Source organism: Hippoglossus hippoglossus, chromosome 10, assembly GCF_009819705.1.
Source record: "Hippoglossus hippoglossus isolate fHipHip1 chromosome 10, fHipHip1.pri, whole genome shotgun sequence".
Lineage (NCBI taxonomy): Eukaryota > Metazoa > Chordata > Actinopteri > Pleuronectiformes > Pleuronectidae > Hippoglossus > Hippoglossus hippoglossus.
The window spans coordinates 12,523,687-12,550,732 of NC_047160.1; the positions used below are offsets into that span (position 1 = coordinate 12,523,687).

Genomic DNA, 27,046 nt, shown 5'->3' on the forward strand with positions numbered 1-27,046 from the left:
CAAACATCAAAATAGTCCAGTTGTTTATAGAACAAGCGAAATAAAAAAGAGGTATGTACAGTGCATCCGGAAAGTATTCACAGCGCTTCACTTTATCCACATTTTGTTATGTTTCAGCCTTATTCCAAAATGGATTAAATTCAAAGTTTACACACAATACCCCATAATGACAAAGTGAAAAAAGTTATTTTGAATTTTTTGCAGATTTATTAAAAATAAAAAACGAAAAATGAGCACAGTGGCCTCCATCATCCGTTAGTGGAAGAAGTCTGGAACCACCAGGACTCTTCCTAGAGCTGGCCGTCCGGCCAAACTGAGTGATCGGGTTCTTTGGTCAGGTGACCAAGAACCCGATGGTCACTCTGACAGAGCTCCAGCGTAGCACTGTGAAGAGAGGAGAACCTTCCAGAAGGACAACCATCTCTGCAGCACTCCACCAATCAGGCCTGTATGGTAGAGTGGCCAGACGGAAGCCACTCCTCAGTAAAAGGCACATGACAGCCCACCTGGAGTTTGCCAAAAGGCACCTGAAGGACTCTCACACCATGAGAAACAAAATTCTCTGGTCTGATGAAACAAAGATTGAACCCTTTGGCCTGAATGCCAAGCGTCATGTCTGGAGGAAACCAGGCACCGCTCATCATCTGGCCAATACCATCCCTACAGTGAAGCATGGTGGTGGCAGCATCATGCTGTGGGGATGTTTTTCAGTGGCAGGAACTGGGAGACTAGTCAGGATCGAGGGAAAGATGAATGCAGCAATGTAGAGAGACATCCTTGATGAAAACCTGCTCCATATCACTCTGGACCTCAGACTGGGGCGAAGGTTCATCTTCCAACAGGACAACGACCCTAAGCACACAGCCAAGATAACAAAGGACTGGCTTCGGGACAACTCTGTGAATGTCCTTGAGTTGCCCAGCCAGAGCCCAGACTTGAACCCGATTGAACATCTCTGGAGAGATCTGAAAATGGCTGTGCACTGACGCTCCCCATCCAACCTGATGGAGCTTGAGAGGTCCTGCTAAGAAGAATGGGAGAAACTGCCCAAAAATAGGTGTGCCAAGCTTGTAGCATCATACTCAAAATTACTTGAGGCTGTAATTGCTGCCAAAGGAGCTTCAACAAAGTATTGAGCAAAGGCTGTGAATACTTATGTACATGTTATATTTCCGTTCTTTAATTTTATTAAATTTGCTAAAATTTTAAACAAACTTTTTTCACTTTGTCATTATGGGGTATTGTGTGTCGAATTTTGAGGGAAAAAATGAATTGAATCCATTTTGGAATAAGGCTGTAACATAACAAAATGTGGAAAAAGTGAAGCGCTGTGAAGCGCTGCGAATTTCCGGATGCACTGTGTAATTGTCTCGTGTATTGATGTAAGTAGAAGTATTGATTTGGAGTCACTGGGACACGAAAGCTACTGGAAAAATATTCAAGAAAAGCAGAAGATACAAAAAAAAAAACAAATACAATGAATTGTGGCTTATTTGTCCAGAGTAATGATGTAATTCAGGGTTGATTTAGAGTCACTGAATAACATTATATGGAAGCTATTGAAAAAATACAATTTAATTTTGAAACAGAATGAATTCATTACCAACCAAAATAAGGTCACTAAATTAAAATTAAATTAAATATTTTTTTTTGTATTCATACTTTTAAAAAAAAAATAATATTGGTAAATCAGCATCAGCATGGAGGGATTGAGAATAATGTTGATTCAGTATCAGTCCAATAATAACTCATTGATGGTGAGGGCTCAGATGTTAGTTAGTCTGTGGATTAAACTCAGGTTGTCTGTCCAAACCAACCTGGTCAAACATTGTTTATAAACCGACTGACACAACCGGACCTGCTCTGCTAGCTAAGCTAACTAGCGTTTAAAGAGGCTGGTTTATCTGGTGTTGCTTTTGAATCTCCATTATTTAAGATGTGCCTATTGACTTATTTACACATGCACGATGTGACAGTCGCATGTTGAAGTCTGTCCCTCAGATTTGTTCAAGCATCGAGTATGTACAGAGTGTAAATTAGCTGGTGCTGTGTGTTCAGGCTCCATGTAACGGAACCACCGCCTGACAGATCACACGCAGGGCAGCACTCCGGGCCTGTGGCTCCCAGCGCGGCTCCGCCTCTCTGAGCTGCTGCCGTCGGTCACGTCTGCGTCGGCGTGAGATGCAGAAACAAAAACAGCCCTCGGAGCTGAACTCGAGGAAGAAGTCTTCCCTAAAGCCGGCGCCGTTGTTCTCCTCAGGCAGCAGGATGCTGGCCCGTGTCCACGTAGCTGTTCGTAACACAGTGTAAATATGCTAGCTAGGGTGCTAGCTTCATTTTAACCTCCCCGTCTGACAGCCGATGTCCAGAGCCTGTAGCTAACTTCCTCCGGAGTAAGGTAAGAGCTGGCACTTCTCTTTCACCCTGACTTCAAGTCCCTGTGTGTTTTAACAGGCGCCACATTTTACTAGCGATGCAAGTTTCTTGTGGACACCACAGCTACCTCTAAATGAAAGGCTCAGTTTAGTGAGTTTAGCAACAGGCAGGCAACTTGACTTGAAGTTTAACACAGACTATTTAGCTGGGTCAAGCTAGCTGACTGTTAGCTGCCCTAACCCTGGCTAAATGGAATTCAAGAGACAGAGCAACACGAGTCTCTAAACGTTTGAGAACTTCACATTGTCTTTGACTGCCTCAGGTTTAAAGAGCAGGTTTAGCGGGTCTGAGGTCTGTTTTCAGTGTTGACGGGGAGTGTCTCTGAGACCGATATTTGATGTTTCTGGTCATGGGAGACCCAGTGGCTAAAGTGACACTTGTTCCTGCTCCCTGTCATGATTCCTGAAATGAAGTCATGATATCTGCGTTTACATTTCCCTGAATATGTCTCTTATCTGTCAGCGCGTCACTGAAATGCAGGTGGTTTTAGTTTTGATATAAGTGAAATCACGTCAAACACCAACAGATTGATATGAACCTTTAGACGTCACTGGTTTGATAACCAGTTCATTACATTTAGGGAAAGCAACATGAAGTTAGTGACCCACCCTAGTGACTTTACATGTTCTTGTTCTTCAGGTACAGAGAAGCTTTGTTCAGTTTGGGCCGGGGCAGGAATAGTGCTATAGTAGCTTTGGCATGGCTCCAAAGATTTGTTCTTAACAGGATTATAATTTGTTTCTTTGCTAATGTTTGGCCTATGTTTCCTAGAAATGGCAAAATAAATCAAATCAGGCTTTTAAAATATAGAGAAATCTGTTTTTTTTAAAAGAATAAGTAGTTAGACTTTCATTTGTACAAAATGGCTTGTATTTGTCTAGTAAAACACTTTACAAAAATGTACATATCTGTTGTTTTCCCCCAGTATCCTAACATGATATGTTTCAGTTTGTTTGGAGAGAGGAGCTTTTACTTCCATCACTCTTTGATGCTTTCAAGAACGACAATAAACAACAATATACTTTGCTTCCTTTCGTCCTTTTAGACAAAGCAACCATGACACAGAAAGTCAGTCTGTGTTCAGCTGCCCTCTGGGTGGAGGGGATGACTTGTGGCTCCTGTGTCCAGTCCATAGAGCAGCGGATTGGGTCTCTCCCAGGAGTGATGCATATAAAGGTAAATGCAGTGTTTGCAAAGATAAAGGAACATGTCTTCTATCTAGTAGGATTTTACTGTTTTTCCACATTGAGGTGCGGTTCTTAAAATCTCCTGACGCAGAATTTCTTGAAGGCCACTTCCAGTTAAAAACAGGATCTGAAATCATATTGTTGTAATGATGCAGTCTTTATTTAACCCCGTGGACAGGGCAGATATATACAGATCATTACATTAAATAAAGCTCCTGCCAATTTTAGGGTAATACAGTTTGATTAATCCCACAGTCCTTCTCCCTCAGGACCAGCTGGTCTGATTTACAATCAATATCTTGAGCCATTAGACAGACATACGAGCTAAATTACAATAGTTGAGGCCTGTTGTTTTGTTTTTTGTGTGTTTACCCCTCTGGCTGTGGTTAAATGAGAATATAACGTAATATTGTGCTCCAGATATAGCTCTGCCCTTTACAGGACTGTGACAGCAGGTCGAAATGCAGTCGTCTGCTCCCACAGGAAATGTCATTTGTGTCTTAACAGAATTCAATGTCTGGTTAATTTTCTAGTAATCTATAAAGACAAGAGATCTGGGAGGAGTGAATAGATTTCTCTTTGTAGAACAGTTATTGTCTCATCCCCAGCTTTCCTTCATCTCTCATGCTCAGAAAGATGGTTAAGCCAACAGGAAGGCACAATCACTTATTACTAACCCCACTCTATGATGTGTAACTGAAAGCTCAGTCTGGTGATCCCTGCAGTGTGTCACATGTTTGCTTACTTGAAGTAAAAGAAGGAGAGCTAAGGGTCATTCTGTTGACAGAACATGAGTAAGCTTAACAAGGCCATGGACACATTTTACTACTCTGAGTAATATCATCCTGAATTTAGCACTTTGGCAAAGGCCACAAACCTGCATTAAATGCTTAATGTATGACTGGCTTGCTAATTTGCTATCTGCTGTTTGATGAGATAATTCTACCAATGCTTTTAGTAATATGTTGAAGGAAAGTCCCCCCCAGTATCTTTATGTTTGATATCGTTATTAGCCTCTCAAAAATACACCTAAATGGAGTTGTAGATTGCTGAATGGATTTAGCTTGAGTCAGATTTTTTTCACTTGGTGGTTTAGGGAAACCCCTAATGTGACTTTTATTTTGCAGGTGTCTTTAGAGCAAAGGAATGCCACTGTCATATTTGACCACAACCAACAGAATCCAGAGTCTCTGTCAGAGGCTATCGAGGACATGGGCTTTGAATCAAGTCTATCGGAGTCTGTCACAGCCACACCGGTCTCTACAGAGACCCAGCTCGTCTCCACCTCAGGCCTGGCACCTGCAGCTCAAGCGGAGGCTTCAGAGAAGCTATCCCAGATCCAGGGAGTCCTGGATGTCAGAGAGAGCCAGGTTCCGATGGGTCTCACTGTCACCTATGTTCCCTCCTTGACTTCACCCCTGCAGCTGAATGAGTTGGTGGCCAGCCTATCAGCTACGGAGATCCCCACACCCAGCAGCCCTGTGCAAAAAGGCCCGAATGTGTCCCCATCTCAAAGTAGGTCAGGAGATGTGGCACTCCTGAAGTTACGGATTGAAGGAATGACGTGCCACTCCTGCACCAGCACTATTGAAGGGAAGATCGGAAAACTGAAAGGGATTAAAAAGATCAAAGGTAACATACTTGACCTGTTAACAAGCTTGTTGTTATGTTACCTCACTGTCGAGCTAGAAGTGATTTTAAAACACACTTGCTGCACTATGTGGAAAGCTCGTCTTTCAGGTTACAGGTGTCCTATTATCTTGTCTCTGTAGGTTCATTGCTAACAGATTGCTCAGTGGTTATTAACCATGACTCATGAAATGTACATTGTTGGCATTCTTGTAAGGAGGAACATGTAGACAGATAGGATCAAGTTTGTACAGAATTGTGTATAAATTGGCTGTATAGTCTGCCAACTGTGTGCTGTATATTCTGTTTGTTTGTTAGTTAGCAGGATTATGCAAAAAACACTTGACCAATTTCCATGAAGTGTGGTGGAGTAGGAGGCAGTGAGGAACCCCTTACATTTTTGAGCGGATCTGGATCAAAGGGGAAGATTCAGATTTTTTTTTTCCTTCACTTTCTTAAACATTGCGAGATAGAGCGTTTTTCAATATTTTTATTGAATCCACAATGAATTTTTCATGAATCTTGACGGAGAAATCTGACATATTAAGGGGAATGATATCTATGAGTGTGTGCAATTTGGTGCAGATCCAAATAGAAATCTGTATCTAGTGAATTTAAATGTGGTTTCATAAGGGGACTGTGGGGCCTTGGCAGAGGTATGCACTCTACTAAGTGCCATTTTAGTTTCAAATTGAAAATTATCCTCAACCGGAATGTTAAACTTCTACTAGTGGATTTAAAGTTATATTTTTGTGCCTCATTGAATGTAAACATCCGCATCATCTTTTCACGTCTAGACACTTCCTGCTCTTGTGAAAAAAAAATCTATTCTTTGTGCTGTGTTTGTATTTAATTTTTCTCATGTCTTTATTGTCCACAGTTGTATTAGACTCTCAGGAAGCGACAGTCGTCTACCTGACTTACCTCATCACCGTCCAAACCATCATCGACCAGATTGCCGTGGCCGGCTTCAAGGCTTTTGTCAAGTCCAAGCCCCGCCCTCTGCAGCTGTCCCCCAGTGAAATCGAACGTTTTGTTGATTCTCAAAAACCATCTGTGTCTTCACCATCAGAGACTTCAGAGGAGACAGAAGTCTTCATAGACATAACACTTGTCATGCTCAGAGTTAAGGGCATGCACTGCCATTCCTGTGTGGTCAATATCCAGGACAATATCTCCATGCTGCCTGGTGTCTCCTCTGTGGAGGTCTCTCTGGAGAAGGAGAAGGCTTCCATCTGCCATGATCCTCTAAAGGTCACAGTGCCTCAGCTGCAGCAGGCAATTGAGGCGCTGCCTCCAGGACACTTCAAAACTCAACCCTGGGACTCCACTGGCCCACTCAGTCCTGTATCTATATCGCCCACACCTGCCTTATCGCCTCGGACTGCAGGAGCAATCCAGGCCAAAGCTGCTGCAAAGCCTTGTTTTACCCAGCCTCTGGCGTCTCTAGTTAATATTCACATTGAGGGCATGACGTGCAACTCTTGTGTCCAGTCCATTGAAGGCATGATCTCTCAAAGGAAAGGCGTGGTGTCAGCACAGGTCTCTCTGGCTGATCACCAGGGGATCTTTGAGTATGATCCCCTTTTGACCACAGCAGAGGAGCTAAGGGAGGCCGTAGAGGACATGGGCTTTGACGCCTTCCTACCTGGTGAGAGGAGAGATGGTGTGATTGTTGAGTCAGACAATTTTTTTACAAGTGGATAAAGCATTTTATTTGTGTGTTTTTAACTGGAGTATAGTATTGTTTGTAGATAGAGCTTTACTTTGATGCCCCCCAAGCATCTCTTCCTACAAGCAGCTTCTGTTAATTCGAATCTGCCAGTGAGGGTACTTGAAATGCAAAGATGAGACTCCATTGCTAACTGCAAATTTGTCTTCCCTTTAATAACTATAATTTGTTCTCCACAGCCACCAATTCGCTGCTGCCTTCACCAGAGCCCTGTGTCTCAAAGTCTTTAAGTCTAGCACATGTGAAAGATATTGAGATGGACAGTGACTTACACAAACAAGGACGCAATAAAGACGAGCAGTCAAAATGCTATATTCAGGTTGGAGGGATGACCTGTGCTTCCTGTGTGGCAAACATCGAAAGAAACCTTAAGAATGAACCTGGTCTGTAAAGGCATAAAATATTGACTTATTCCAATACTGTTTATCCATCTCAATGCTTTGATTAGGTGCTAAAGAGAACATCTTTAATGTTGTACAGGTATCTACTCTGTTCTGGTGGCACTCATGGCCAGTAAAGCAGAGGTGCGTTACAACCCTGAGGTCATCGATCCTGTGAAGATAGCCGAGTGTGTGAAAGAGCTGGGCTTCACTGCCTCTGTGATGGAGAACTATGAAGGTTCAGACGGAAACCTAGAACTAGTGGTGAGTTAATGTAAAGTTGCATTTACACAGTGTGAATGTTGTATTAAAAAAGGTGCATTAAACACAGTAACATTTTCACTTAAAATAGAAACATTAAACATTTCCATCATATTTGAGAAGACTGTTGAATACATGCAACCTCCTCTTCAGTGGATGAAATTAAACATTTCCTCCTCACTTCCAACCCTCTTTAATATATTTTTGTCCCTTTCTCTGCTTGTGCTTCTCTTCACCTTCTTTCAGGTCAGAGGAATGACGTGTGCCTCTTGTGTTCACAAAATTGAATCCAGCCTTATGAAAGAAAAGGGGATTATATATGCCTCGGTTGCCTTGGCAACCAACAAAGCACACGTTAAGTACGACTCAGAAATTATAGGGCCACGAGACATCATCAAGCAGATAGAGGTATTACTCCTCCCTCACCTGGGAAACTTCATACAGTAGAAGTGCTCAATCATAAAAGGGTTGGTTTGATCATTGTGTTGATCTTTATTCGTAGAATCTCGGGTTTGAAGCATCTTTGGTAAAGAGGGATCGTACTGCCAGTCACCTGGACCACAGCAAAGAGATACGACAGTAAGTAGCTGATGCAGTGATGTCGACACTGTATAATGTTCCTTCAGAATTGAGTATATATGCAATATTTTGCAGTATATTTGTGCCCTAATTCATTATAGAGTGTTTAGGACTTTATGTACATTTTGATTTTTCTGACAGAAATTAGGATTTAAAACTAAAATACAAACCAAAATTAATCTCAAAGACAGAAATATTTTCACTCTTTCAGATGGAGGAAATCTTTCCTGGTGAGCTTGATTTTCTGTGTGCCTGTGATGGGCATGATGATGTACATGATTATTATGGACCACCAGATGAATGTTTCACATCAGCACAATGCCACGGTGGAGGACCGCAACCATTACCACTCCACCATGTTCCTGGAGAGACAGCTGCTCCCAGGCCTCTCCATCATGAACCTCCTCTCCTTCCTCTTCTGTGTCCCTGTGCAGGTACATCTGAGGAATTCTTAAACTTAAAACACGTTATAAGTTTGTGAACGAAGCACAGATTTTTTTTCTGATAGCAACAATTTATTTGATGATGTTTGTTCTTGAGGAAATAAGTAGTTTAAAAGAGGTTACTGAATTTGAAGTGAATACTAATGTGGAGAATCATTTGTTTCTAAATGCAATTTGTTTTCCTGAGAAGAGATACAATTTTTTTTTGTTGATAAATGCTAACTGAAGAAAGCTACTAGAATGATCGACATTTCCAGTGAAGTCCTTAGAGTTGTCTAATGTTTTATATGAAGTATTTCAGTCTTGTTTTGACAGTGGTCGGGTTTTTTTTATGACCCACTCAGCTCCAGTGTCTATAATTGTTTTCCTCATTTTCTAATCACAGGCTTTATAGACCACCTTGAGAGGAGAGGTGTGCATGTAGATTTGTTAACTGGATTTATAAAATCCTTAAATTCTTAATACTAAGAAGAATTAAGGAGAATTCAAACATTTGTTCATTTGTCTTGATTTTAAGAAGGCATTACGTTTAATGCCTAAGTTTAATGGGTTATCAGGGAACCTCTTCAATATAAGTTTTTGATTTCTAAGACTTACTGGGACATTTTGAAGGGCCATCTCTGTGGTAGTTGACATCTTCATTTTATGTGAATGATATTATTCAAATCAAATGATACAATCTTCAGTTATATGAATTTATTTTCCAGAACACATTTTCCAGAAAAAAATGGTATGTTGATGTATTGTATAAACAAAAAATACTTAAGCATAATTTAATTAAAAGACAAATAACTCTATGTGCACTTTCACGCTACCTTAAGCCTTTGAGACTAAAAGGTTTGATGCCACTGCAAAGAAGGACAAACAGCCTTAGGTGACATTTAGAATGAGTGAGTGTGAAGAAGGAAGAACGTTTTGGTAAAATTTCTTCTACTAAGTTGATTTCTTCTGGCTGGATAATTATGAAAAACTGTATCTGTGCTTCAGGAAGAGAAATTGTTTTACCAAGCTTGAGAGACGAGGCAGAATATTTGGTTGAGTTGTAAAATAATACTTTATTTTGTAATGTAGTGAAATGGAATGCGTGATCACTACAACTGTACTTTTCGTGTCTTCTGTTCGCTTTGTGATCATGACGCTGAAACTGAATAAAGAGTCTTCAGGAGAGGTGAGCAAGTCTGAATGAAATACTTATAATAAAGCTTCTGTTATTCCTCTCCACAGTTTATCGGAGGTCGCTACTTCTACATTCAAGCTTACAAAGCAGTCAAACACCGATCTGCCAACATGGATGTGCTGATAGTTCTGGCTACCTCCATAGCGTTCACCTACTCGCTGGTCATCCTAATAGTGGCCATGGCGGAGAAGGCCAAAGTCAACCCCATCACCTTCTTCGACACGCCACCGATGCTCTTCGTCTTCATCTCGCTGGGACGCTGGCTAGAACAGATAGCTAAGGTTTAGCTCATTATAATTAACATTATTGTTATTGTTATTATTTATGACATCCAAATGTCCTTTTAAAAATGTTGAAATTATCATCGTCTTTAAATTAATAGTCAGAAATTGTTTTGTGTGTCACTTCTTTCATCCAGAGCAAGACGTCTGAGGCTTTGTCCAAGCTCATGTCTCTACAAGCTACCGAGGCCACAGTGGTCACTCTCAGCAGTGACTTGTCCATTCTCAGGTACCTGTTCTCTACACTCACCTTGTCTATTACAACCTTTCATATCTTAAGTTGGTTTTAGATAACAACAAATGCAAATATTTGCAGTTCAAATGCCATTACAAGGGTCATAATAAACGCTGCTTATTCTGCATAAACAAGCTACGAGTGATTTTTTCCACCGCAAGAATAGAAGAAATATTTTGGTCAATTCCATCTGGGACACGGACTTAATCTCTGTTTTGTTGTTTAGTGAGGAGCAGGTTGATGTTGAGCTGGTGCAGAGGGGTGACGTGGTGAAAGTCGTCCCCGGGGGGAAGTTTCCAGTGGATGGGAGGGTCATTGAAGGACACTCGATGGCTGACGAGTCTCTAATCACAGGTTCGTCCAATTGACTGAGAGATTAAGTAACTATTATTGGCTCGATATGTGTGTGGTGTAAATAATATGCTCAAATCTAACTTTTCAGAAGTCAACCAGTGTAAGTGAGGCTTTTTTTCACACCTTCCTTCCTGAGATGTTTGTCTTTTACAATTTGAAAGAAGCTACTATAACAGGATGAGACGAGAATCTGAAAATTTCAATATCAGCAACTTGCATAGTTCAATTTCCTCATAATATTCTTCAGTGGTGAAATCTGCTGTTGCAATATCTACACAGACCATAACTACAATTGGCTTTAATTTATCACTTGGTTGGTATCATTATTCATTCAAAAACCAACTTTTAAATTGCCACCACCATCAAAATAGCACCAGTATTTACTCTGGATGACCAGCTCCTGTTTCCTGCTGCAGCCTTGTACTGCTGTGTTTCTGAGCAGCTGTTTCTCCGTGTCTCCAGGTGAGGCCATGCCAGTGACGAAGAAACCAGGGAGCATTGTGATTGCAGGCTCCATTAACCAGAACGGCTCTCTGCTCGTCAGTGCTACACATGTCGGCATGGACACAACGCTGTCTCAGATTGTCAAACTGGTGGAGGAGGCTCAGACTTCAAAGGTGAAGTATGCGATTTCTGCACCATATCTCACCTGCACCTGCGTGTCGGGTAACATTGATTGGGAAGGTGTGTAATTTTCTCCAATTGTATTTTCTAGGCTCCAATCCAGCAGTATGCGGATAAGATCAGTGGCTACTTTGTACCCTTCATTGTTGTCATATCCGTGCTGACGCTGCTCGCCTGGATCATCATTGGGTTTTTAGATTTCTCGCTTGTGGAGAAGTACTTTCCCGTGAGTCATCTTTTCAGTCTGACTGATCTGACCATCTCCTCAGTGCACCATCTCTTCTTCTCTAATCCTTTTCTACTGATAAAACAAAAACATGACTACATATGGCTGTGTTGTTGCCCCATTTCCTCCCTCCAGGGTTATGACAAGAGCATTTCCAGGAGCGAGGCAGTGATTCGCTTTGCCTTCCAGGCCTCCATAACAGTGTTGTGCATCGCCTGTCCCTGTTCCCTTGGCTTGGCAACGCCGACAGCTGTCATGGTGGGCACAGGAGTTGGAGCCCAAAATGGCATTCTGATAAAGGGAGGAGAGCCACTTGAGATGGCACATAAGGTGTGTTAATGATGACACTCTGACACCCCTGATACTGTGTATAGTCAGCCAGTTATGTAACAGACCATCTGCCATTTTAAACACATAATGGCTCTGATTCACAAGCTTACGGAACATATTATTAGAGATGTAGCTGTGAATAAAAATCCTAAACCATTAAAAAGTATTTCAGGCTCACTTCTATCATACCTCCTTTTGCGTACAGGTACAGATCGTGGTGTTTGATAAGACTGGGACCATCACATACGGTGCTCCAAAGGTTATCCAAGTCAAGATAGTTGTGGAGGGGAACAAGATGCCTCGTTCCCGCCTGCTGGCCATTGTGGGTACTAGTGAGAACAACAGTGAACACCCTCTGGGTTCAGCTATCACCAAGTACTGCAAAACAGGTTGGTCTCTACCTTGAAATTTAACCCCCACACTCCACGATTCCCTACCATATTCTAGATTTGTAACATGTTATATTAAACATCCATTTCTGTGTGCAGGAGCTTGGCACGGAGTCTCTTGGCACATGCACAAACTTCCAGGCGGTGCCGGGCTGTGGCATCCGCTGTCAGGTCAGCAACACAGAGACCCTGCTGAAACAGGCGGACAGCGACAGCTGAGGACAACAACCAGCGGAACAGCGTCCTCATTCAAATCAGTGACACCCGGACAACCACCAGCTCCCATCCACTCATCATGGACCCACAGCCTCTGAGTAAGTTGGGAAATGGAATCCTTTTGTTATGGCCGTGTATTCAGCAGAAGTACTTAAATCTTATGATCTTATTCTTTCTATCATGTATTAACGCAATAAAGGAACTTTTGTTCATTCACCTTAATGTTCTGTTGTCTAACTTGTGTGTTCAGGCTTCGTCCAGACAGCCACTTATGTTGTGCTGATTGGCAACAGAGAGTGGATGAGGAGGAACTGCTTGCAGATCAGACCTGATATAGATGAGGCCATGGTGGAGCATGAGCGCAGAGGACGCACTGCTGTTCTAGTAGCTGTAGATGGTAAGTAGTGCAGTTTAAGTGCAAGGCTCATATATGTTCTTTATTTCTTTTAATTTTTTTCATTTCTTACTGGTTAGATTTATATTATCCTCTAGAAATGTGTTGACAAAATAGTTTATTGTTAAACATTTGTATTTGTGTGTTAGACCTGCTGTGGTGCGATGATAGCCATTGCTGACACAGTGAAACCTGAGGCTGAACTTGCCGTACACACGCTCATCAACATGGGTCTGGAAGTTGTGCTGATGACCGGAGACAACAGCAAGACGGCACGGGCTATTGCTGCTCAGGTACGAAGAGACGCCACTACCTTTTAAGTATTAAATTATATCACTGTTGCTACATTTACGCCTGACACTACTCCCCAGTTTTAAAACAGAGAATTCTGGTAACGCTGCTGGCCCCATTTTAGTTTGAAAATCCGGGACTGCTTTGTTGTTTACTACAGATGGGCAAAAATGTAAATGTAGATGTAGATGGATACACTGATGCAGCCACATTAACCGCATTTGCTTCCTGTTTGGGCTCTTACACGCACGACTTGACTACCAGCTGTGAAGGCAAAATGTCATGAACACTGTCTTCTCCTCCTCCTCCTCTTCAGTCGAAAAACAATTCCCCTGTTTTACTTTTCATCATTGCTGTTTCTCATTTCTCACTGCACCTGCCCAGTGTAGGTTCATGGTCACGTGATACGAGTTTTCATGTGTGGTGGGGATTGCCATGTTTTAATATTATAACTGTCTTACGGATATAGCCGGACAGAGTGACAGATTTTAAGTGATAATCTTCCCTTTTATGCAAACTTCAACACACATGTTAAATACATGTGGCTGAGAAGAAACTATCACCAAGGTTGATATAAAAGTACAAAGTAATGTTTGAATATTATTTAGATATGATCACAATTTTAGGAACACTATAGTCCTACCATTTTAGTGCATTAATTAATCCATCATGTTTCCTTGTGTTGTCGGTCTGTGCTTGTCCTCAGGTTGGAATCAGGAAGGTGTTGCTGAGGTGCTTCCCTCCCACAAGGTGGCCAAGGTGGAACAGCTGCAGCAGGAGGGCAAGATAGTCGCACATGGTGGGTGACGGTGTAAACGACTCGCCCGCTCTGGCCATGGCTGACGTGGGCATCGCCATAGGAACTGGGACAGATGTGGCCATAGAAGCAGCAGATGTGGTGTTGATCAGGGTGAGATAAAATAAGAAAGAATAGAACAATGATACAGAAATACAATTATCACACTTTACAAGTACACAGAGATTGAAACACATACATTTGTTACAAAAACAAGATGAGTACCTCAAGTCTCAGTTAAGGTCTTTATGATTTCCTTTTTGTATATTATTTTTAAAAAATTGTCATTGATTAATTTCTCTGATTTAAAAATCACCTGTTTCATAAATGGCAAATGTGACATTTCAGTGGGGCAGCACAGAAGCAGTGTGAATTTACAGTATCACAGTAAATGTACAGTAATCAACACAGTATTATGTCATTACTGAAACCATAAGAATAATACAAATGATTCTTAAATATGTAAAACTGAAACCTAATCACCTCAAAGGCGTTGTGCGTAGCACTAATTATCTGATACAACTAGTTTTCATGTAACCTCTTGTTTCTGGTCTTGTCTACAGAACGACCTCCTGGATGTGGTGGGTAGCATTGACCTCTCTAAGAAGACTGTCAGGAGGATCAGGATCAACTTTATATTTGCTCTGATCTACAACCTGGTTGGCATTCCTCTTGCTGCTGGTAGGTGGCTGCAAACAATCACCAGATATATTTGAAGTCAATCATAACACTGACTATGATCATTTTGACTACAGCAGTAACATGAACTTTGTCTGTTCACAGGCATATTCCTTCCCATTGGTCTGGTGTTACAGCCATGGATGGGCTCCGCTGCGATGGCACTATCGTCTGTCTCTGTGGTTGTGTCCTCTCTTCTACTCAAATGGTAATGAGGAAAGTAATTAATAACTCAGTTTTTCTGCCCTTGAGAATAATCATCTAAAGCCGTTTTCAGACACAAACTCTGGAGGATTTCCGTAGAATTGGGTCCAGGTTTTCTCCGGAGTTTGCCTTTCACATATGAACTTGGTTTACGGCACATTGACTCTGCCGTCATCACCAAAAGCTCTCTTGACATCTTTGTCCATAAATGTCTACTAGAAGTATCTCTTACTCTGTTCTTACATTAGCTCATTCGCACATTCTCCAGAGTTTTCACTAGGAGGCTGGCAGGAGAAACTCCGGAGAAAGTCCAGAGGCTCTGACTACATTTGTGTTCTCACATACAGACTTCAGTGTGGGTCTGAAAGCAGCTTAAACTATTTTCCAAATCACCTTCCGCATTTGTCTTTCTCTGTGTTATTTTCCAGTTACACTAAACCCACTGCAGAGATGTTGGAGGCTCGACTGGGTAACAGCAGGAGGCAGGGCAGCCTGTCTGATGTCAGCATCCACATCGGAATGGGTGACGTTCGTCGTCCCTCCCCCAAACTCAGCCTGCTGGACCGCATCGTCACCTACAGCCGGGCCTCGATCAACTCCCTGCGGTCCGACAGGCACTCGCTTAACAGTTTGGCTCTCAGTGAGCCCGACAAACACTCTCTGTTGGTGGGGGAGGCGCAGTGCGAGGAGTTCTGCTGAATACGTAAGACTCACGTGGTCTTGCAATGACTTTTGTGAGCTGGAGCAGACAGTAACTGCATTAATTCAACACTAGGCCTCGCTGACAGGGTTTCTATTGAATAGTGGCCCATCCATCTGCTGTAGGTGCCTCAGGGCAGCACTGTTGACTTGCTTATATGCCCCTTGTTTTCTTTTAGCTCACCCAGTGGATCACAATGCTCTTCAGAGCATGCTGGGGTAATTTCTCCTCCTTCAGCAGCAGACTATCTTTTGTTGAGGTAACTGCCCTCAGGCACCAACACATTGACACGTTGGTCACTGTGTGGGGGTGTGTGTGTGTACAGGGGCATGAAGCGTCTTCAAAGCCTTGAAGCAGGTGTCCGCATCCAGGAAACGAAGTGATGATCAGCTCTGCAGCTGTGGTCACCTGCAAGTACAATCTTTATTGTACAATCAATCTCTACATTTATCCAAAGACATTATAACAGTGGTGCTGCTTGTGAGAGTCGACACTACAGAGTTATATTTTAAAGGATTTTCCTAAAGTGGAAAATTATAGTAACACTGTTGTATTATTTTATTCCAGAGTATTTATGTTACCTTTATTTATCTTTTTTCATTATATCCTGTGGAACAATGAAGTTGTTGAATCAAAATGCCAATTTTTATTTTCAGTCTCCCAAAATATTTAATTATTGAGCAGCATCCAGATGTAAAAAACCTCAATCTTAAGACTTGTTACCTGCTGCAAACTTAAGTTTGTGCAAAACATCAGTGAAGTGAAACAAAATGTGAGTTTGACCCAAGTGCCAATTGAAATGCCACCTCGGCAAAGTCCAACACATTCCAAAGATAACACGGTAGTACAGATGTTACCTTGGACACAATGTGCACAAAGTGGGAACAGAGATAAGGTCAAAGTAGAGGAACAGCCGACTGTGAATTGTGAAACCAACTATAGACTCTGTTCTGTAGTTGTGTCATCCCTCTGCATCTTTAGTTAATTATACAACATGTGTGTTAGTGAATGTGAACATTACTCATTGTCGAGCAGAAATTATTACATGTATGAAGTGTGGTTGGTGCTTGGGTTACTCAATTTGCCTGCTGCAAACATAAGGTATGTGTTATGAAAAGGCTGAACTGTAAATGTGTGTGTGTTCTTTTTGCCATCGCAGTCAGCACTTCTTCATTTCTGCTTTTTTCGTATGATGATTATAATTCATGCTGTTGGTCCTTGAACCGTGAGAACACAGAACCAACTGTGTCCCAACACCTCCACCAAATGAGTTACTGAGATACTAAATGTACATGAAATCCAATTGTACAGTTTTAATTTTAAATCACATCTATCACATCTTGAAATTGTTTAAGGAGATTTAAAGTGATCTCAAAGATTTGTTTAATTCACTTTGTGCTGTATTGAATCACTTTTGTGCAGCTATTCTATGACTTTTTGTGTCCAAACTTCTCGTGTGTTTTTCTCTGGTGGAGAAAAGAGCCATCAGATTGTCCTGCCGTTTTCCCAAGATGCATTGTGTTCACAGCTTCTGAGCGTCACGATGACGATCTGTAGTGTTTGCGCATTGCTTGGTGAAAAGGGTCCATTCAGATGTGCGTGTGTGTGCAGGTAAATTAAGTGAGTCCATGCTTCCCATCTTTCATTGTTCTTCTGAACATTATGTGCCTTGGAATAAAACGCTTTTGTAACGTCACCCTGCTGTATTCACTTTAAACCAGACGGTGGTGCTGTTGAGCGATGTGCCCGTCATTTATATAAACAGCAGAGACAAGATTTCATCAACTTTATTTCATCCAGTTAGTCTAAACATTACATCACCCCAGTGTACTGCTAAACAATCAAGTACAATTTTCTGTCATCTTTTCTAAAAAACAAAATTGGTTTGAATTGTCTTTTTTTTCTCATGAGTATTTGTATCACTTTGGCTGTAGTGACTTTTGATTTGGTAGATTGACGCTTGTGAACATGTTAAGTTATTATTATTAACACATTAAGGGGACATTTTTTAGACACAGAGGTTAAGGGACACTCAGAACTCACATAAACCAAAGGGTCAATTTTGTGTTATTCATCTTCTCTTACTCCATCACGGCTCATTGAAAAGCATCGCAGTCAGGAAACTGAACAGGTTCAGTAACTTTTTTAAATGTGCAGCATTTTAAATCTGTTACAATATTGTGCTTTGCGTGACTTAACGCACCATAAAACAGCTGCAAATGGAAAAATCGCTACATTCAGTTACCTTGAACACGAGAATAACAAACCAGCTACAGGGAACAGCTCCGACTCCAACGTATCTCTCTGGAAACACTGACCATCTGAAGTTACTTTTACAGCAATATATAATATATATATATTTATATATAAGTAGATTTTACAGTATATTAAACATTTAACACCTTACGGAAATCACACACTAATGAGCAAAAGATGCAATCAAATCAAATCAATGTTCACAAGCAGTGGATGATTTCAAATTTGAAACGGAAACATTTGCATTGAATGGACCAGATGATTTCAACATACACTGGGTCCTATAGAGTTACAGCTAAAAATCATTTAAAGTTAAAGATTTACGTTTTGTGGCTTCAGTCCATCTTTTTCAGCCTCATCCCTGATTTAAAAAGGTCTAGTAATAAAACTGGTCTCTGGTATGAAACAGGCCTACAGCTTAACTTTGCGTGGTAGGATACAGTAGCTGTTAATGCGGCACAGAACGGCCTCCAGCTTTAGGGATGGCAGCCTTTAGGGATGAATGCAATCTGGTACTCTGGCTGATACAACACTGTTTACCTGACTGACAATATAATGTGAATACTGACTACTGCAGCCAAGGTACGGAACAAAAGTTACAACATCACACTGCACCTGCTGCATCAGCTCACCAGGCCGGCGGTAGTGATGTAACTGTGTGTAATAACTGAGGTGTACATGCTGGATTTCTCACTCGGAGCAAAACATCATGAAACACAAAGCAGGAGGTCGTCGATGAAGGTTTTAGCGGAGAGATTCCACGCTCCTCACACTCGCCAGAATAAGACCAGAGCGATTCGGCCTCATGTTTCACAGGATTTAAACATGTAAATGTAAATATCACACACAAAAAAATTCATGTGGATCCTTCTCTGTACCATTCCTTCTCCTCTTCAAAAATACTACAATGAGAATAAACTATCCCCAATATTTCCCAATACTGTAATTCATATCTAACATAGGATGCCAAATGTACATATAAATGCACGACCAACAACTTAAAACCAAATTGTCACATCACATCTAAAATGGGCCATATTGTGCGGTGAAACCTCTCCGGATGCTGCATTAAGCTTCAGCAGAGAGATACCTTACAAGTCTGAGTAAAGCATGAATGACATGTTCAATCTTCCTATACTGTCTGTGATCAGAAATTCCTGATTAAATACTGGAAAGCATGGATTATGGAGACGAGAGCATGTTTTATTGAGGTTGTTGTCAGTAGCGATGCTGGTCATCACCGCTCGGCTCTCCTGAACGGAGCCTCAGAGTGACTGCATACACAGACACGTGTTGTTTTTAGAGAATCCATGGTTATTTCCCACCATGCTCGTGTGCGGAGTGGTTTGTTCATGCGAGTTTAACAAGCAGAATAGGTAGTACGATTAACACTGATTATTAAGACATTGAATAGCACCGTGTTAGTCCCTACATGGTTGCCACCATCATAGCGTCACATTTTATTGGTTGGTTCCCTGGAGAATTGTTTTTTTTAGATTCATGGTTAGATGTTGAACGTCACTCATTTGGCAAAATGAGGTGAATTAAAGTGAGTTACAGTGAACTTCATTCTTTGAAATCACACTGTCATGACACAGAGGTTGTAATCGTTGACAGAGATTTGTTTTAAAAATCAAAGAACTCATTTGGCAAATGCATGAACTGCAGACGACTTAAATGTTCCGGTCTGTTTACGATCAACTGTGACGCAGGCAAGAAATAAACCGCCTGCCAACCTTAGGTAGGAGAGAATGAAAGTGATTTGGTGGCAATATACGATCAACAAGTGACCGACTTAAAAAAAAAATAATAATGCACTGAAATAAAAAGTCCACTTAAAACTATCATATAAACCTGTCTTGAAACACATTATACTTTTCTTCTGGCCCAGTCGGAGAAGATCTTCTCTAGGTTTACAATAAAAATCACACTGACAGGAGATCGTTACAAAGTGACTGACCGAGAGAGGGAGTCCTCAGAAATATCCATCTGAGTGGTGGAAATGAGGAGACACAAACTGAACTTTGGCACACTGAATGAGGAGGGCTGGCAGAGAGGCGAGGACCAAGCCTGCAGCTGTGCTATGGCAGTGTTTGGTTGAGTGGGCCGCACACTCATAGACCTTTGTTGAAGTAGACCCTCTCCACGCCCGGGTGGCTGGCCCGGATCTTCTCCTGCAGCTCGGGCTCCAGGCGGCTGACCGACATGGAGCTGGATCGTGGAACGGGAGAAAGGCAGGAGTTACTGGGTCAGACATGAACACTGTGGGTGGGTTGTGCAACAGTTCAGGCAGGAAAAGAATCCTGCAAACGCTGCAAATATTAATCTAGAGAGAGGTCACGTGCCTGGTTCCTGTTATCTCGGTGCAAGTGTCTGACTGTAAGTTTTACTCACCTCTTCTGGGGGAACAACGCACACAGCAGAGTGGAGTGGCAAACACCAGGCTGAAAAAACAGAAGTAAAACTTGGTTAAAACACATCCAATGAGCCAGAGTGAGGGTCAGTTCAATAGTGTGGTTACAGTAAAATCTTGTTGATTTATCAATCAAAGGTCAGTCAGAAACTATTTGAAAATCAAATGAGTCATTTTTCAATTTAAATGTGAGGATTTGCTGCTTCCCCCTGTTTTACACCACTGTAAAAAAAATGTTGACTGTATCCATTCACATTGTAGATAAAAGCCAGATGTTAGTGGGTTTCTTCACCAGTAGAAAAGATGCTCAACACAATCAGCAGATTCCTCCATACAGCTATGACAATGATTGGTAGTTTGAGCCCAATTACAAAGTTTGATTTACTTCATTAATCTAAATCTGTATATGAATCAAATCGTAATTAGTTACAGAACTGCTGTGTTGCGTCGAGCTATGCTACTGGACACACTTTCTGCAGGAAGTGCTGCTCACATAACTGTCAGCTCAGTGAAGCAGAACTGAAAGAATGTTCCATGTGATTTTAATTATCTGAACTCGGGGTCACGTGCAGCTGGAGGCGAAGAGGAGCTGCAGAGACCAAGAGTGGCCGTGTTCAGACATGAGATTAACATGCGTCTCTGGTGATCAGATCACTGATGTCAGTACAAGTGTGAACGCACCAGAGACGCACTGGGATCTGTTTGTTCACACCCCAATCAGATCACATCTGGACTGCACACAGCGATACGTGCGGGGATAAAGGTAAAATTCTTCAGAAAACGTAAGACGGAATCTGTGGCATGTTCCTTTAAATCGCTGAAACTCAATTGAAAAGCTCCCCCAGTCTGCTGTTAACACAACTTAATTACTGATCCACAGATTAGACGTCTAAACTCAGTGAGACAGGCTGAGAGAGCTGATATCATCTAGCGTTCAAAATAAACGTTCCTCTAGAGACACCTGACAAAGATGTTCGGTGATAGAAATCTTGGGATTCCCCACCGGTTTCATATCATCGTTGGGGGGGAAAAAAATTAGGTTGAAATTTCAAAGGAATTTGACACAGTGGTTCATCGGGTGGACCATCTCTGTCGACTCACCAGAATCCCACCAGGCCGACTTGAATGGGTGCACTCATCCATGGGAACTTCTGAAAAGACCAGGCAGAAAAAAAACGAATGTGAGGCACAAAAGCAGCTGTGAATTCCCAAACCAGAGTGGCCTCACGTCCCCGGTGCTTTTTATTCCTCTGATGTGTGATTACTAAGAGGAGACAAGTGGCAGAGCCAGTGTGGAACATCAGGTTCCCACCATTAAACCTAAACTTTTGTTATTTAAATTATAATGTCCACCAAGCAGGTTATGCTTTGAAAATGTTGGTTTGTTGGTTTGTCTGTGAGTAAGATTACACAAAAAACAACTTTCCATGAAACTTGGTGGAAGGATGGGACATGGGCCAAAGATGATGCCACTAAATTTTGGTGCGGATCTGGATAAAGGATTTTTTTTCCTTCACTTTCTTCAACGTTGTGAGATTGGGGCTTTTTTCAACATGTTCGTTGATTTCGCAGAGATTTATCTGTGAATTCAGATGTATTTAAGGGGGTGGTATCCATGAGTGTGTGCCGATCCAAATAAAGAACTGGATTAAGTGGATGTGAATGTGTGTTCATAGGAGTGGAGGCTTGTTTCAGCTGCGGTAAGGTAATAAATAGGGTTAGAAACCTGTTTAGTGTGTTGGGCCTTGGCGGAGATATGTGCTCTAGTGAGTGGAACTGTAGTTCAGGAATTTGAGGAGATACTGCAGCAAACACATTCCTCTGTGCGATGTGTTTTAAAGGGAAGCAGCTAATTCAGATATACACCCACCTTCAGAAAGGCCTTCTTCTCCAAATGGTTCATTAAAAATGGAGGAATGGCTGAAAAGACACAGATTATTACTGCATATTCAATTCAAAGTCAATTTGTAAAGTTGATGGTTTTTGCACGAGTTTGGATTTGGGGTTTTGAGTAAATGATGCCGTCAGCCGCCAGAGTGGCGTTAACAAAGCTCCCGTTAGGTGCCTGAGAGGTGTTCATACCCATTCCTGGAGAAGCCATGAGGATTCTGGAGACCACAACCTGAGAGATGGCCTGCTGTGCAGCTTTCGTGGACTCTCCTAGCCTGTTGTCATTCTCGTCTGTTATGGGAATGCCGTGCTTGAGTTCTCTGAAGACGAGGAGAGAAGTGATCAAAAATCGGAGGAATCTAATGCACCTTTTATTACCTCTGTAAAAACAACACTGCTGTGCTTTGCAGAGTGCGGGTCCTCCTTTACCTTTGTCTCATCAGCGGGATGTTGATACAGTTAGCAGCGGCTACAGCAGCGAATGGAACAAACCGTCCAATCAGAGGTGAGATATGCTGGAGAGAGGAGGAGTAAAAACAGTAGGGTAGAGATGAAAATCCTGGTCATGCCGTTTCCTCCAATTTCACCTTTCAGACCAGAACAAGTCTAAGGTTACTGGAGGTTAAATTCCACATGTTTCACGTAAAGGCCTTTCTGCCAGATGTACAGCACAAAGTGACTAAAAGCGGCCATGACAGTTTGCTGGTTACAGAGCATGACCCTGTACATAATGTGGCTTTTCTATGACAAAGAGACTGTTTGTGCATTAGCGTGCAGCTGAGGTCAATACATTAAAATGAGACGTGGAATGGGGTTAGATGAACCGATACCTTTGTTAGTGCATTTAGTCCTAGAGCGGTGGCAACTGCCCCTGTGGTGGCAGACACATAAGCTGTGCCAAGCTGACTGCAAACAGAAGAGTCACCGGTCACGTCACACAAAAAACTGTCCACACAGAAACCGTTGAACTGAAGGGTTAATATGAGCCAGGAATAGCTGCCTCCTACCTGACTGTGATTGGAGCATCGCCGCTCCTGTTCGTATAATTGACTATTGCGTTAAAAGACTGATTGATCCACTGCCAGAGCAGCACAGCTGGAGTGGTTCTGCAAGAAAAACAAACAGTGGAGTCGTAATCCAGGACAGTGTGAAGGTGCAGCAGGAAAACCATGTGGCATCTGAATTTTCCATTAGAAAGTATGAAATATACTTTATTGGAAAACATGAACTAATATCTTCCTTGTCAGATATCCCCTACAGTGATGCATACAAAAGTAGGAATAATGTCAGCCAAAGTATTAATAGATTGAATTAAATTATTTAAGATATATATCAAGATGTCTTGCCAAAGGTCCTATTAGTGATAGTAATAGATGTATTCGTAGTAGGAATATTGATTGTAATGTGTATAATGTAAAGAGTTTACAGTCTGACTGTTAACAGCAAAAACAAGTTCTCACTTGTAAAATGTCATCATGCATCCAGTGATCGTCATGTTCATGGGAACCTGTGCTGACATGCGGCCAATCAGGATCATCTTCTCCCCGGTGTCGGGGTGAAATGCCGAGTCGAAAACATACTTGGCTCTCCACAGTTCATCCTCGGTCAGCCCCGGAGACACTACACCCTGCCTGAGAGAGGGTAGAGGAGCATCGTTCGTCTAATAACAGCAGTGACTTACAGGATAGTGGTGAATTGAGACTGACTCTGTGGTTTACCTGTAGTCGGTGATGATTTTGTGCGAGTGTGCTAGTTGTTCATTGGAGAGGAGGATGTTCCTGGGGTCTGTGACAGTGAAGAAATGTTTAGCCCGACCCACAAATGTGCTCTGGTCCCACCGGGGCTCCTTGATGTTTATGGAGGTGGAAAGCTCTGCTGCCATATTTATCTGGGGAAAGAATAATAATGATAATAATGATCAGGTTGCCGTCAGTGAACGGGATATAGTATGTATGGAATGAGGCTTTATGGTTCAATGATTTTCCAGTGACATGGGAAGCAGAATCTCAGACAAACACGCTGAATAAAAACACACTTTCTCCATTTTGATAAATCAACAACAGAACATCAAGGAATACTGCGTTTCATAACTGCACGGTGTCAGGCTGAGTTCAGCTTCACCACAGGAGTGCAAAGCCCCTTCCGCCCTTGTTTGATTTTTGCAGACACAAGTCAGTGGAGGAAGGCTGGTGAAAAAGAAACACTGCTTTCTGGATTTCATGTTTCTAGTTCAGCATAATGTTGCTATGGTGATGGCTGACCTGACACAAGGGTTTTGAAGCTCTAAATTGCAAGGCCCCATTATAGGCATACACCAACCCCCCCCTCCCAAACTGTGGCTGAAAGGCAGCAAACAGAAAGTGACAAAGCCCCTTTTTGCATGTATGTTGTGAAGGAGACACTGAGTTCAAACAGTGGGTTATGCAACATTTGGGGTTTATTATCTCCACCGCTGGTGAGAATTTGAATTTTAAACTTTAAGTTTTTATGAATCTACAATCTGCAACCTGAAATGACTGGTCTGCAATGAATAAACACTGCACTGTGCGAAACATGAGCTTTGTGGATGTGCCTGCACCATGCTCATTCCTCTCCCAGTGTGTGTGTGCGTGTGTGTGGGGTCACTGTAACCCAGTCTGATCTGGTTTTTAACCATTTGCTCCATGCATCCAGTGGGGAGAGGACGGGGAGTCAGAGAAATAGAGCGCGTCTGTGCAAGTGTCTGCAGCTGCATGATGAAACTCCACCTGAAATTGCACCAAAGATGGCTGCTGGATTGACAGCAAAACAGAAAAGTCTGGTGTGTGCTGTGTGTGTGTGATGTCTCTTTAAATTGAATTAAACTTCATGGGGTTCTCACGAGACGGCAACAAAACCCCCCACCCCCCCCCCCCCCCCCCCCCCCCCCCCCCCCCCCCCCCCCCCCCCCCCCCCCCCCCCCCCCCCCCCCCCCCCAGACTCCGAGGTTAGCCAATGAATCAGTGCACGAGGCTGCAGAACACTGACCGAGGCCATATAATCAATTGAATATTAACAATAACGCTCAATGACTAATGGTGAAGGTGATCAATGTACTTTGATCCAAACGGCCTTTGATCTCCGCTGCTTCTGCCCTCACACTCAGCCAGCCAAAGGCAGCCTGCGTGGCTACACATTAACCTGAGATCACCAACAACACATCAACAACAAGGGCAACACATGAATCAATGAGTCCGATCAGAGGGATATTAACCTTCATTCATTCATATGGTATAGTGTGACAAAGCTGCTGTGTGTGTGTGTGTGTGTGTGTGTGTGTGTGTGTGTGGTCGGTCGCAGAGTAAACATGCTCAGCGACTGGATGCGGCCAATTGTTCCAACCCGACGTAGACCAGTCGAATCTGGACTGGGACTGGAGATGTCCCTGCACATGGATCAACCGATTAAAACGAAAAATACATTTATCCACCAATAATAAAAACAATGTATAAATGATCAATCATATTGACACGGCTAATTAATCCCGAACCGATATGTGGCCAGCTGTGTGCGCCCCAGATTCAACTAGTATCAGCCTGCTGCCACATCCACACATCCAAGCGAGCGGCATAACCGCATTCGATCTCTGCTTCGCTCGTCTGGCGCACAGGTGCAGCCTCGTCTGTTGTTCCATAAAAGCATCGACGGCTCGGTGGATTCATTTTTTTTTAAAAAGCGTACAGACGGGTTACTTACTGCACTGTGGGCTCCGGCGGTCCGCAAGAGGTGTCCCTGAAAGGCTGCAGCCAGCGAAATTTGCATGCAGCAGCGTCAGCACATCACCGAGGCACAACCCCCAGTGTCAGGAACCTCGCCGAGAAAGTAAAAGTCCAAAGAGCGCGCTGCAAAAACCACCGCATTGCACGTGGAGTCTGCGGAAGAACGAGATCTGTGCACGCGTCGATTTCGTCTATTCTACAAAAGCGAACGCGAACACGTGGGGAGACAGACGAGGCTTCGTTTCTCTTCGTTCCTTCAGATGAGGCTTTTATTTTCAGAGCACCACATTTCCGTTGACGCGCTCACATTGCCGCCACGTTGATTCACAGGCAGTAATATCATTATTCACGCGTAAAACTTTGCAGCATTTCCACACACACACACACGCAAGACTTTGTGCACAACGTTTAAAAGTAACATTGTAATGCCTTGGTGAAATAAGCAAGTATTCTTTAAAATTAAAAAAGAATCAAACATTATTTAGGATTATGTCAATAAATACATACATAGAATAATAAACATTGAAGAAAATATTACAAAATTAAGAAGCAAAATAACTCTAGGCTTTCTTATAGTGACATAATGCCAACCAGCGGTCTGGACACTCAAAATCATGATCAACCAAATCCCTGCAACACAAATACAAAAACAATAAATAATATGATCAATAAATTTACCCAATTTACCTGCACACTCACACTAATCCTGCAATCAGTGCGATTCTCTTATCTGAGCTGATCATCTGCTGTTTTTGGTGTCTGATTCCATCTAGTGGTGGCTGCCGAGCGCTGTAGGAAATCATGTCACCAACCGAATCTAACAGAAATCCTCCAAGTGTCCAAGCAACTTCAGTCTTTATTTTGTGTGGCTGTGGCTGCAAAACATTGTGTTTTTGTCATTATTACTATTGTACAACTGATCCTATCTGTACCAGTGTTGGTACAGATAGGATCAGTATACTACTTATACTACTTATATGAAATACATGAACTCTCATCAGAGACAGCAGAGCAGGAAGAGAGCTACTTACACTAAAACAGGGTAGAAAAGAATGCAGTCGCTCATGTGATAGAAACCAAATACAAAAGTGCAAAGAGAACATCTTCATTCCTGACATCCAACCCTATCACGTCACTTCACAAAATAAATTGCTGCGCTCCAGTTACAAAAAAGAAAACAGTTCACATTATATTTACTGCAACCTTTG

General features: G+C 42.3%; 2 protein-coding genes across 2 annotated transcripts; one reads left to right on the forward strand and one right to left on the reverse strand.

The window, feature by feature from the left end:
* The first annotated feature begins 2,112 nt into the window (after positions 1 to 2,112).
* atp7a (ATPase copper transporting alpha) lies at positions 2,113 to 16,985 on the forward strand. Its single transcript, XM_034598280.1, is given in 26 exon segments — positions 2,113 to 2,398; positions 3,482 to 3,612; positions 4,751 to 5,255; positions 6,133 to 6,903; positions 7,164 to 7,367; positions 7,465 to 7,628; positions 7,872 to 8,033; positions 8,128 to 8,204; positions 8,416 to 8,638; positions 9,872 to 10,105; positions 10,243 to 10,334; positions 10,567 to 10,694; positions 11,157 to 11,311; positions 11,410 to 11,544; positions 11,680 to 11,874; positions 12,080 to 12,258; positions 12,359 to 12,479; positions 12,481 to 12,577; positions 12,730 to 12,885; positions 13,033 to 13,166; positions 13,871 to 13,886; positions 13,889 to 13,959; positions 13,961 to 14,074; positions 14,524 to 14,641; positions 14,744 to 14,846; positions 15,271 to 16,985. Coding segments are annotated over 25 exon segments (4,545 nt in total). The 5' UTR covers positions 2,113 to 2,398; positions 3,482 to 3,492; the 3' UTR covers positions 15,542 to 16,985.
* A 2,060-nt stretch (positions 16,986 to 19,045) lies between these two features.
* Positions 19,046 to 26,866, reverse strand: LOC117769401 (sideroflexin-1-like). The gene is given in 12 exon segments (XM_034598277.1): positions 19,046 to 20,009; positions 20,193 to 20,215; positions 20,218 to 20,242; positions 21,313 to 21,362; positions 22,082 to 22,131; positions 22,294 to 22,421; positions 22,531 to 22,616; positions 22,932 to 23,007; positions 23,109 to 23,207; positions 23,562 to 23,732; positions 23,820 to 23,989; positions 25,816 to 26,866. Coding segments are annotated over 12 exon segments (1,041 nt in total). The 5' UTR covers positions 25,882 to 26,866; the 3' UTR covers positions 19,046 to 19,912.
* Between the last annotated feature and the right edge of the window lie 180 nt (positions 26,867 to 27,046).